At 46.5% G+C, this 12,612-nt stretch overlaps 2 protein-coding genes across 2 annotated transcripts in view; one reads left to right on the forward strand and one right to left on the reverse strand.

Annotated features, from left to right (window-relative positions):
* The window catches only part of LOC119407112 (mRNA export factor), an 8,662-nt gene extending 1,505 nt beyond the window's left edge, over positions 1-7,157 (reverse strand). Inside the window, exons 1-8 of the mRNA XM_037673969.2 lie at positions 6,775-7,157; positions 6,560-6,652; positions 5,757-5,843; positions 5,588-5,674; positions 3,079-3,150; positions 2,804-2,911; positions 2,389-2,565; positions 1,437-1,631 (exon numbers count right to left, since the gene is read on the reverse strand). Coding sequence (XP_037529897.1) covers positions 1,437-1,631; positions 2,389-2,565; positions 2,804-2,911; positions 3,079-3,150; positions 5,588-5,674; positions 5,757-5,843; positions 6,560-6,652; positions 6,775-6,972 — 1,017 coding nt within the window. The 5' untranslated portion in view covers positions 6,973-7,157. The remainder of the gene's footprint in view (positions 1-1,436; positions 1,632-2,388; positions 2,566-2,803; positions 2,912-3,078; positions 3,151-5,587; positions 5,675-5,756; positions 5,844-6,559; positions 6,653-6,774) is intronic.
* A 262-nt stretch (positions 7,158-7,419) lies between these two features.
* The window catches only part of LOC119407113 (claspin), a 28,962-nt gene continuing 23,769 nt past the window's right edge, over positions 7,420-12,612 (forward strand). The window contains exons 1-3 of the mRNA XM_037673971.2: positions 7,420-8,818; positions 10,301-10,445; positions 11,608-11,976. Coding sequence (XP_037529899.1) covers positions 7,720-8,818; positions 10,301-10,445; positions 11,608-11,976 — 1,613 coding nt within the window. The 5' untranslated portion in view covers positions 7,420-7,719. The remainder of the gene's footprint in view (positions 8,819-10,300; positions 10,446-11,607; positions 11,977-12,612) is intronic.

Below are 12,612 nucleotides of genomic sequence, written 5' to 3' on the forward strand. Positions count from 1 at the left end.
CACTTGGTTCGCGACAGCTGCAATGCACAGAGTATATAGTGTGCATAGCACTCGAGCGCTGGCAGTTTCTGTGGCAATATGTAACGAATGTTACATTGCTACAACTGCGGATAATCAAAACTTCAAACAAAGCTGGCGTTGCCCGAACACGAGGCTGCGCTCAGCGAATTGGGCAGTATCGTAATCGCCAGTGAATTTTTTAATTTGTCATAGCTTAAGTTGTGGCTTCGGTTGTTCATCAGCACAACATATTCTGCACGTAAAAATCAGTTTGAGGGGCATTTTTCCATTGAATGTTTGACTTGTCACTGGCCCATGTGCCGAACTTTAAATGGCTGAATGAAAAAGAAGCGGGCATAAACAGCCTCCTGTGAAATAGGTGCCAGACAGGACGACCCGGGGACCTAAGCCAAGCTCTAAGAAATACCCTGGGCCGGCGCCAGGGGGGGGCTCTGCCCCCCAGCCCCCCTGTACTCTCCGCCTATGACTGCAGTTACCATGAATTTTCAGATTTTAGGAACTCTGCAAACATTTGATTGGTTTCCCATAAACCAAGCGAAAATCTGGCAATAGCGTTATGCTAAACTTGCACAGTTGCCTCCAATTCCTGCCACTGAGTCTCTCACTCCTACCAGCTGCACAAGACTCAAAACGTTTCTGTGGACATGAATGGCATGCCAGCATTGATGATTATTACATAAAAACCTGCACAGCAGGCAGTACTGAAAGCTTTAAGAGGTGTCTCTTGTAGTTTGATCAGTGGATATGAGGACCAGCAGTATTTATAATGTGGCTGGTAATGCTGACCACTTTGGTGCAGCTCTTTCTTTTTTTTTCCCCAACATTACAAAGGCCCCGAAGAAGATTGAAGCAAGCTAGATGAAATAACCACCTTTGATGAGCACCAGTGACAATTTCTGAGGTAAAAGTGCGTAAGACAGTACACTATTGTGCAAATCCACGAAGTGTCCCTTCTCGGGTCTGCATTTTGAGTTTTAATGCTGTTGAGTTATTTTCCATTGCATCTATGTAGGGCACACCAGTACGAGAGCCTGCAGTTTTGTGGACTGCTGCTGTCAAGATACGATTCTGATCACATCTTCACGGTTCCTTCAAGGTCATCATTTACCAGAGCTTACAGCAGTTTCGCTCTGCTGTTGATTTTCTGAATGAGCCAGTAATATTATTAAAATATAACCCCATTTAACTAAATTTAGGCCAATGATTTTTTTAATGCTTCATGTAAAAGTAGACGAAAAGACAATTTACCACCTGCAAGTTGTCTTTGCGTCCACTCGACTTTCTTCACATCTGTAACACAATTACTACAATAGACTTTAAACACTACAATGAACCTTCCTCGGCTTCATTATCAGCTTGTTTTCACGAAAGTAAAACAGTAGGTTATACATATCTGCCACGTGACAAGAACTGACCTTTGACCAGTCGTAGCTGACCGCGTAGGCAAATATTTCACCCCGCGCATTGAAGCAGCAGCGGGTGATCGGCTGCTCCATCTGTTCGGACGTCTTCAGCTTGGTGCGGGCGTCCTTGTCCCAGAAGCTGAACTTGCCGTCTGAGCCTACCGTGGCTAGCGTCATGTGAACGGGGTGGAATGCGATGTCATTGACCTGTTAACAACAACGAAAGAGAAAACATTCTTAAAAGAATTATGCGGATGCAATGACCTGTGGAAACTGATGTAACGTAAAGCAGTTTGCAGGTGTAGCTGGCTACCTGGCGTCGTTTTGGTTTCTGCAAGCGTTACCAGAAAGACTAACAACGCTTGCGTAAAGTAGACACTTGCACTTGACGCAAGGGCATGTGTGACAAAGCAGCAAGTCCTTGAAGATCGTATGGTGATGGTATGAGAGCTAGCTTATCATACTACGATAGTTATGCAGGGTATGACAACTCATTTAACACACCACAGCAAGAGCGTTTCGTTACAACTTGAGCCAATTGTGTAGTTTGTGCAATATAGGAAGAACGGGCGTTTTACACGGCCTTTAACAAGAAGAATGGCCTTTAACAGTGCATACTGCTTGTTTATAACAAGGATAATGTGGAATTTTATGTAAGTTGTCCTTAACCAGCCATTTCAACTACCTATAAGAGACAGTCAGCGTCACAGGTTTAGGGACCACTAGATACAAGAAAAAAGTTGAATATTCCAGCTGCTTCAGCAGGAAGCCCTGAATTTAGATTTCGGGCCTGTTCCCATACGTGCTAACAAGATGTACTGTGCAATTCAACCAAATGCAGTCATAAATTGCTGGTAAATTTCAAATCTTCTCAGACCTAGTGGTCTCAAACTTTTGACGACGACTGTACAAACGTACTGCCAGCCACATCTAAGAGAATTGTGCAAATGTACTGCAGGCTTACCGCAAAGATCTCCTGGAAGCCATTTGTCGTGCCGTTGGCACGGTGACACTTGAACGTGAAGTTGTCCTTGGGGTTCTGGGGGTTCACGTACTGAATGGCCACGCGGCCCTCAACACTTCCAAGGGCGAAGCCATTGGGCTGAGCCTTTTTGTCTTGGAATATGGAAACACACCGATGCTGCAAAGAGAGGCAAAAATGCAATCTAGCATTCACGAGCCATCCGTTAACGAGGCAAAGCACGTTCTGTCGAGGGTAGGCAGTACGGAAAACATACAAACACGTGGAACATCACCAGTTACTGCAACACTCATTCAAGCTCACTAGCACTAACTCCCATTTACTAACACCAACATATACATTCACTAGTACTTTTTCCGAAGAGGCAGAAAAGAGCAGTACATTGTCACACACGAACCTGGTACTTGAGCGGCGACTCGATCTTTTTGTACTCTTGGGGCTGGCCCTCGAGCTGGTAGATTATGATGTGCCTGCCCGCCGTGCTGACGACAGCCATGGGGTACACCTGTGCACAGCGTCAAAGCACTCGCATTGGAGCACATCGAGCCGAGTTTGATGAACGCTTGCCTGGTTGGGGATGATCACGGCTCCGTTATGCAAAAACGTGGGCCTTAACTACACAAGAGTGCCAGAAGAAAGGACCGAGACCGACAGCGTCGCTAGTGTACTCACAACGTCAGCGCAGTAGCAACGTTCTGGAAGGTTAATGGTGAGCATTGGCGTAGGCGTCCTCGTGTCCCAGAACTACAAGGAAAGAGGAGACAAACTGTTTGAAAAAAACGTTAATTTTGCAGAGGCAGAGGATTTAAACCTCCTTCACAACTTCACAAGTCAACAAATCTCAATACAAGCCCTGCATTATTTTTGTTTGTTTCCGTGGTGCTCAAACAATCACAACACCAGATTATGGTCGGACACAACTTAAAGGGACCTGAAATAGTTTTGACAATTTTGTATAAACGTACTGAGCCGGCGAAGCATGCCCCAAGAATCATTTGCAGACCGATTTAAGCTCTCTGCGTCAGCTGTGTAATTTACTACAACACTTTAAAATTGTGGATCACTACAGATCGCAGCGGCACAGCCAAACGAGTTTTCAACTTCTCACCCCCTTTCTATGTAGCACTGTTCCATGTTATGCACAGCACCGCCAACTGATCTGATTGGATTTGTCCAGTCTACATCACTACACCTCTGATGGGCGGCGAGCGCCGTCTGCCTGTGTCACAACGTCCTCCGTGCTGACGTGAGCTGCGCGACAGTGTTTATCTCGGGGTTTCTTTACTCGGACAACATGAATTTTCCTTGCTGAGTTGTATGCCGCAAATCTAGCGATTGGTGACTTGTAAAGCTGCGACATCGTGTAAGGCTTGTAAGGTATCTGGCGAGCGGAGTCACTTCAGCTCATCGTTGCAGTAGGCGTTGAGTTTGCGCTATACGGTCAACGCCAGGATCTACGCGTCTGCAGCGTCTGCGGCTTTAACTTCACCCCTGAAGACACAATGACTGAGTTTACACTTATTGGTGATCGTTCGCAAATACCTTTTTGTTCGTCCATATGCCTTTGCAGATTGTTGCCATACAGGAGAATGAAATAAGAACGGCTGGTGGAGTGGCTGCCCCTGGCGAAGCAGACCTCAATCACTCCGCGCGCTTCATTTCTGTTACAGCCACTGTATCTCCGTTGCCCGACAGCGTGCGCTGCCGAGCACATTTGATCGAGTGCACTTCAGTCGCCAGCGACGTCTGTGTGTTTCACGAGTTGAGGAGGCAAGGCAGTGGTGAGAAGCAGGGTACAGATATAATTATCCATGGCTGCCTTGATACACGGTGCGTCGCTTAATTTGTGGTGCGAATGATTTGATGATGATGTACCCTAAACGCTGACAAAATTTCAAAAACCGTTTCAGTGTCCCCCTCAGAAGGCCAGAAAGGCACCGTTCAGATGAACAAAGCATGGCAACCGAGTGCCTCCGCAACTAGAGAAATAGTCCTACTCATTTACTTGGTGATGTTCTCTAACTTAAAAGAGTACTGACAAAATTCTGAAAGCGAGATAACTTGTGGGAAAGATTAGTGTGGACACACACGCATCATCTACAAAATATCAATAGGTAATTAGCCTATAACATATTTAAAATGAACTTTAAAGTGCGTGTCGCGCCACTGCACGCGAAATACGCCTTCGGTTTTCGTGTAAACAACTAACCGCACCCCTGCATCACGAATTTATGTTGGTTGCCACGATCCTTGGAAGTGCTCTCTCCTAGCAGACCTTTTCAACAGAAAGAGACAGGAGTACAAAGGTCCTTGCCTCGGCAGAGCATTTTTAGGGGGGTCGCGCATCTTTATAACACCTCAGAGTGGAATATAGCAGCACCCAGGAAGCCTTCTTTGAAAAGAGTTGTCAACGTGGTGCTCATGTGCACGAGCTTTTGTGTGTTCACATAGTTGGCTATGTTTACACAAAAACCACTCTGGGTCCCACTTTAGTCAGTGCTTTATGAAACCGAAACTGCACCTGGGCTCTATAAAACCGTCTCCAAATAAATAACCGCCGCGCGCTCGAGCTTTCTAGTCGTGATAAGTGGGTCGTTAGCTACTTATTGCAACAGATAAAACAAGATGCAAAATTTTCACGTCAGTGCTCCTTTAAAATGAGGATGACACGGTGAGCCATGTAAAGAAAAACGATGGGTGTAAACTTAAGCGACAAGAAGAGAGCAGAGGGGGTCGGGGAACCAATGGGTGTTAAGGACATTTAAGTCGAAATCAAGAAGAAATTGGCATGGGCACGGGCAGGGCATGTGGCGCGTAGGCAAGATAACTGCGGGTCGCTAAGAGTAACAAAATGGATTCCAAGAGAAGGCAAGCATGCGATGGGGAGGCAGAAAGTTAGGTGGGCAGGTGAGATTCAGAAATCTGTGGAGACAACATGGCTGCAGCAAGCACAGGACCGGGTTAACTGGAGAAACCTGGGAGAGGCCTCTGTCCTGCAGTGAGAATAGTCAGGCTGATGATGACTTTTTCCTACGGCGGGGTCACCAACTGTGCGACGCATGACAACAGTCTAAAGTATGTGCTCACTGGTGCAGGTTTGTGCGCATCCGCCTTTGAAGTGGAAATGCCGCTGCCTTCTAGAGTCGCACCCGACTATGGCGAATCGCATGATGGCTCTCACCTTGAGCGTCTTGTCCCAGCTTCCTGTCATGATGCAGCTGTAATTCGGGGCTTTCACCCAGTGCACCGTTTTCACCGGCGCATCGTGCTGCAAGAAAGTTTGTAGTTATCAACATCTGGCCACAAAGTACCAGCACGTTTAACCTGTAACACATGTAATTTGCACAGACCTGAGCTATTGACATGGCCTGATTGCTGTTCAGATCCCACATCTTGACAGTTTTGTCACAGGAGGCGGAGAAGACCTTGCTTCCATCCTGAGAGAAAAAAAAAAAGAGAGGGGATTGGAGCGAGTGCTCGTGCAAGGCACTCGATTGCGTGTAAATAAGAAACACCAACGGAGCAACAGACTAAACTGTAACTTTTCAATTGCACCAAGATGTAGTTTCAAGGATAAAGATGTTATCCTTAAAGCTAGAACAAGTCTCATTAAGATCCTGGTATTTCCTGGGGTGAAGTACGGATGCGAGTCATGGAACTAGTGTATCTAGGAAAGAAAAAAAAAAGAGTCAGCTTCTTTTGAACTACGGTGCTGGCGTAGGGTCTCGAGAATTCCACTGATTGCCAAATGAACTAATATCTTTCAAAGTGTTTTTTCAAAGTAACGGTAATGAAACTAAATCTTTCCAATATTTGTCATATGCGGGCTGCCAGTTCATTGGAGCGAAAAATTAGTGCTAGCCAATGCAGAAGGTCAGAGAAAATGAGATCAACCGCGCACAAGATGTTTAGATGGTATACTGAAGACCACAGGAAAACGTCTGAGTGACATTAAAGAAATTGCATTAAATTAATCTCACCGGCGTTCATGCACTCATGGCGCCACAAGGAGCCGTAATTTACTGGACGGTGCACAACATGAGATGCAAATAAACTTCCTAGTGCCCAGTATGACTCATCTGCGCTTTTGATACGTTCTAACTGCGTGCCCGAACGTCAACGTCGAAGCGGAAAGGAAAGTTGTGATGCTTACGTCGCTCCAAGCTACGTCGAGAATGGGTCCCTGATGCGTCTGTTGTGCTTTGGGAATGGTCTGTCCCGTGCTCTGCACCTCCCAACACCTGATCTATCACGACGTAAGAAAGAAAGAAAATGAAACGCACGTAAGAACACATCGTAACAAAGCCAAAACGCTGCTAACGCGCGAGCGGTACACTTGAATCGAGGATTTTAGAGTGGAATATGAACCTGATTGTCCCAGCTCCCAGCAACGAGGAAGTTTTGAGGCAGGGATGCCGGACTGAACGCCATACTACTGATGGAGTCCTCCGGAGGAGAGACGACTTCGAAATCCTTCATCGGATTGTGCGTGCCGGTTGCCGCCGCTCCTGAAAACATGCCGACTCCGCCGCCGAAGTTTACTGACGTGCCTGCCGACCCAAACATGCCTCGCGATGTCGCCGCGATTTGGCCTACTATAAAGCAGGGCTATCGTAAGCGAAGGTTATCGAATCGGATCTCAGATTCCTTTCTACACGTTGCGCGAATCACGCTTTGACAGCTAAAAAATGTTTAATCGCTTCAACACACTGACATAGCATTGGAGAGCGCCATGTTGTCGAAGCAATAAACACGTGGTGATGTCCGTGATTGTGCGGCTTGTGGTCTAGCGGTAGCAACTGCACATGTGAAGATTTTGTACAAAACTTCTGTCGCATATAATTTACGGTAGGACCATCGTTTGATAGATTTGTCTGTAAGGCAAAGGAAAGTCATTGTGAGCTTGCTAGGCACCGCTGGTGCGATTCTTACGAATAAAACAATTAATTTCAGGGACTTTAAAAACAACGCGCTAGCAGCGCACTCAAGTTACAGTCTCAAGTGTTCCGTGCTCTCGTCAGCTGGAGATGGCGGGAAATGTTTTCGCGGGAAAGTTGGTGAAGCGAGCACTTTAATCCGTCATGTGGTCCTTGGGCCCTTGTTAAGATTGCAAGCATACAAACTCTTACTGCTAGAGGAGTGTGTAGCCTTCAGGGATTTGCCAAATTTCTTGCATAGCTGTGCGCTACAATCCCCTCGAAATGTCGGTCAGATAGAATGGGCGGTGAAGTCGCTCGTAACTTCTCTTCGTGTGCTTTAGGTTAGGCGGGCTTGTAGGGTAACCTTTTCAGAACACTACTTCTTGACTCCACGATGGATTTGCTTTTCAGTCAGTCTGAACAGGCCTCCGATCAGTCTCTGTTCTCGCAGAAAACGGACACGATCTCAGAAGCGTACTCGACAAGCTCGCCAGCGGATACACCATCCATCGGAGAGACCACGCAGAAACTCGTACACACCAGTCAAGCTTCGCAGCGCCTGATCGACGAAACTACAGACGAACGCCTCCAGGTAATCCCTGAAACGGAAGAGTCGTCTCCTCAAGAAGGCGGATTAACGGAACCATGCGTCCCCGAAAGCCCACAATCTAAACTCCCGGACAGCGCTGCATCCGATGTTCAAAGAGACTTCGCTATCGGCAGTGAGCGGGAGGGCGACAAATCTACCGTCGAGAACATCGCAAGAGAGGACACAGAGTGTCACGAAGTAAACGATGATAATTCGGATATAAACGCTGAAGACTCTGATATTTATTCCAAACGACGAAACAGTAATACCTTGATTGACGACGACGCATCTAACCACAGCGTCGAATTGCCTGGCAGCGCGCTAGGTGAGAGCACGCATCAAAGGAGGAGGGTTCGATTGCTGGACGATTCGGACGACGAAGATTCGCTGAGTGACTCGAAACTTCCCGAGTCGATCAAGTCTCGTACCGACGTCCAACAAGAAGGAGACGGTGCCTTCCCTGACGCGTCGAATCTAAACGAGGACAGTCTCGAAGTGCCACCGAGTGCGCCGGAGGATGACACCGCTAAAAAACCTAGAAGGATACGAGTACTAGACGACTCGGACGACGAAGACGACTCTACGAGCGAGCCCAAACCCCAGGGTGTCGAACCCGCGTCCAATTCGGACGCTGTGCGCGGTGACGAAAGTGAAGCAGAGGCGGGACAGTCCCTCTTAGAAGCGTGCCGCCGGATCTGTGACAGCTCAGACGACGAAGCAGTGGATGATGTCAGTAGGGACTCGATTGGTGACGATGAAAACACTAGCGGTCCTTGTGAACCCGAAAGGGACGGCGAGGCCACAGAAGACGTCCAAAAGAAAGAGAGAGGAGGTCGCAAGTCGGCCAAGAAAGCGATGGAGGAACTCAAGCAAATCTACAGCACGAGTCAAAGAATGGCACGTGGTAAGAGCCACCTGTTGCCTTTTGTTTATTGTCTAATGCATCCCTCTTATAGTGACAAAGAGATGGTTACTCTAGTGGGACACTTAGTGAGCTATATATAGTATTTTAGTGAACAATAAGCAGCTCTGTTTCTGGGCAAGCATTCAGAACAGAGATGACATTGATGGCTTGCATTAACGTCACTGAAAACCGCCGTGTTGGAGCACCAGCATGGAGGGACACGATGTTTGCAATGTCACATTAACGTTACCAAAGCATCACATGCAGGTCCGTTCTTTATTCATGCACAGAGGCGTTTCTGCCCTGTCGTTATCTTATTGAAGCAGGTTAACCGCAACCTGTTTGTCGTCAGAGCCACCATTGTGGAGAGCCAGTACATTCAGAAGCTGCGTCCATGACGTCACGTGAAAGCCTTCACGTGACAGCGCAGGAGAATGACATGATCATATATGTGATCAGAGATTGTTAAACAAGGAATGTTGCTGGAGCCAACGTTGACACAACAGTTACTGCATTGTCTACCAGTCCTGTAATTTTTTGTGCTGTCTTTGGTTGATAATGCCTCACCAATTGAACCAAAATGCTACCGTTGGAAAGAGGTTACTACAATGGAGTATTTACTGATGAACTTTGCTGAGTAGCTGACCATTAAAAATTACCACTAGACAGGCTGTGCTTGCACTCACCTTGCGGCTAGGTGCCTCCAATAACTAGTCATTTTGTGTTATTGGTTCTTATGCTGACGTTACACGGGCGCTTTTGATTGCAATCAGGGCTGATCTGAATTAGGCTCGGTCCGGATCAGGTGCTGCTACACGGTCATCTTTGGTCAGGCCCGATCGGGATCAAATCGGATCAAGATCAGCACATCTCAATCTGGCTCCCAGATCACGATTTGGCTGACGGCTGCGCCAAACTCGATCCAGATTAGTTTGGACAGTGTAGCAGCAACCATTGTTGATTGTGATGAAGTTATTTGATCCGCATCGGCCCTGATCACAATTGTAAGCCCCTGTGTGACACCAGCTTTAATAAACATTTCAATGTTTTCAATATCAACTTCTAAAACTGTGTTTCACACTCACTAGTCAGAATTATTCTTTTCTTTACTGCGACACCACTCGTAAAATATGACTTTCTGTTTTAATTGTACATCCATTTCTTCACTGTTAATTGTTTCAGTTTTGTTTTGTTCTGCATTCGTGACAGCACAATACAGTAGTGTCTGACGATACAGTGTGTGACTTGCGTTGCGCGCGGGGTTCAGTCAGGTATGCAAGGGTACACATGTACGTAGGCACATTTCTTATTGAAACTGGCTCATAAATTTTGTGATCTCTGTTACCATATTTGTTCCCTGTACGTATTGAGGCAATGCAGCTGTTAATGCACATAACAATAATTCATCCTTGAAGTTACCGAGTTCCACTCCGTCCAGGCTTCTTTGTACTTTAACTGGCTGCTATGCTGCTTTTGTTGCAGAAAGGCAAATGTCACTGCCTTACCATGAGCCAGAGAGGCTGAGCTTGAAGGATTTTCTTCAGCAAAGACGGAGTGCTGGATCGCAGTCTAGCTCAACCTGCAAGAAGGAAGAAGAAACTACTGCTACACCGATTCCAAGTTCAGGGTATGCCTCCTTTCAGCCATTGAATGTTCTTCAGTGTTTATTCGGAAAGTCCAATAAAGTTCACACGAATAGAAGAATGCCACTATTCTTAACGAAACGCTTAAGTGAAATGTGTTATTTCTGTTAGCTCAAACTTGTGCATTGCAGGAAGCAAAGTATTGTGGGCACTTGGTTGTCCGCTTGGTATTGTGGGCAACACCAAGCGGACAACGTCCGTTTGGTGTTGCACAAGCAATTTTGTTGGGATTGCAACACTGCAACTGTTCGCAGAAGAGTAATTACAATTTCACTAAGACTTTACTTTGTTTAGTTGTAGAAGAGTAAAATAACAACCAGGCATCACACAGCGCGAATTCTATAACCAGCCATCACACAATGTGAATTGCGCTATGAGTGGGTAGCGCAACTTGACAAAAATTATGATTTATGGCGTAGTGGGTACCTTGCAAGTGTACTTGTATTGGTAGCTCCAAGAAAGTTTACAACGGCCTCCAGAAATGCCGCTCTTCCAGCTCTCGCTGTGACTGTGCTTTGCTTTCCGCGCAGGCCTGGCGTTTTTTACTTTGTAGCGTTACGCCACAAATCAAACAGTGCACGTAAATGACCAGGACACAGAATGGGAACACACAACATGTTCCGGGAATGCAATGTCAATGCCACATGATGGAGCAAAACGCATTGAGCTGTGCCAAGCAACACAACGTACTCAACCACATGGTCCACAGCAGACTCGCTTTTGTATTAAGAAATGCAGTTAAGGCTAAAGGTAAACATTCATTAACCTACATGTAAGTATGCGAAATAAACATTCATAGATGCATGATGTGTATTATCACATCGCTTCACCTGAACAGCTTGGCAAACTGTTTCACCACATCTGCATAACTTGCAGTAAATTTTATTGAAAGATCGATGAGACAAACAAATAAGATAGTGCATTTGTTTGTTGCAGCATTGGCGCATTAGTTTCAGCTATTTCTAGCAACGTACACGCAATTCTTCAGTGAATATGTCAGTACTGAAACTGAAACTCGCTGTGTCCTGGTCGTTTATGTGCACTGTTTGATTCACAATGCTAAACCAACAAGCCCAAATTTGCAATATTATAAGCGTCACATCTGTGCCATGTTTGTGCTTTCGCTTTCTTAATTCTTCTTGACAGCAGCAGCAAGGACCCGCTGCTTGACGACTTGCCGGCAGTCCTCGATACACCCAACAGTGCAGATGATGAGAAATGTTCCGGGGAACCCGTGATGACAGAGACGACGCCTGCTGAGACACCGCCTGCTGAAAAACAGCCTGTCGAGAGCAGCTCACTGTCAAGTGGCAGTGAGAGAGTACAGTTGCTACATTTGTCGGCCAGACGACGACGGAACTTGGAAGCCATCGCTGCCGGCGTAGTGCCCCGTCTGAGCCAGGAACCTGTGATTCTCCTGGCAGACGACAGCAATGACCATCCGAAGGGCGTTGATCATTTGCTGGAACGGCTGGTGAAACATGCCAAGGTGGATGACGCTAAGAAAAAGAAAGAGTAAGTTTTCTATCCAAGAGACGTGATTGAAGAAGCATTTTTTTTTTTCACCTCCAATTCACTTGAGCTGCAGTGAGTGTAGCACTTCATTAAGGCAAAAGCCTTAGATGCCTCATCAAGTGCGAAAATTGAAATTGACCGTCGGTGTCCCGTGGCATCGGAATCAACACGAGTGATGCAAAAAATCATCTCATGATGACGTCATCTTGATGTCACATAGCACCAAAATCAATGACGTCATCGTGATGTCACATAGCACCAAAATCAATGACGTCATCGTGATGTCACATAGCACTAAAATCTGGGATGTCATCATGATGTGACTGTGACGTCACATGGTGATGTTATCACATGACACTCGTCACTTGGTCAAGGGTGGGTCGATCACGGAGGCAGTGCAAAACTGGGTGAGATGCAGAAAACTTGCAATGGACCTCTGATCCTGGAGACAGTGCAAAACCACGTTAGGTTCAGAGAGCTTTCGGAAGGGGGCGGGGAAGGATTAATGCGTCTACTAAGAAGAAAAAGCAAAAAACGATGGCTTTCACCTACGATTCGTCTTAGCCGAATGCGTAGGGGATCTTTTGAGTTGTCTTTTATCGTTGATAATGGGATAACAGAGAGTATTAGCCTGTC

Source organism: Rhipicephalus sanguineus, chromosome 10 (genome assembly GCF_013339695.2).
Source record: "Rhipicephalus sanguineus isolate Rsan-2018 chromosome 10, BIME_Rsan_1.4, whole genome shotgun sequence".
Taxonomy (NCBI): domain Eukaryota; kingdom Metazoa; phylum Arthropoda; class Arachnida; order Ixodida; family Ixodidae; genus Rhipicephalus; species Rhipicephalus sanguineus.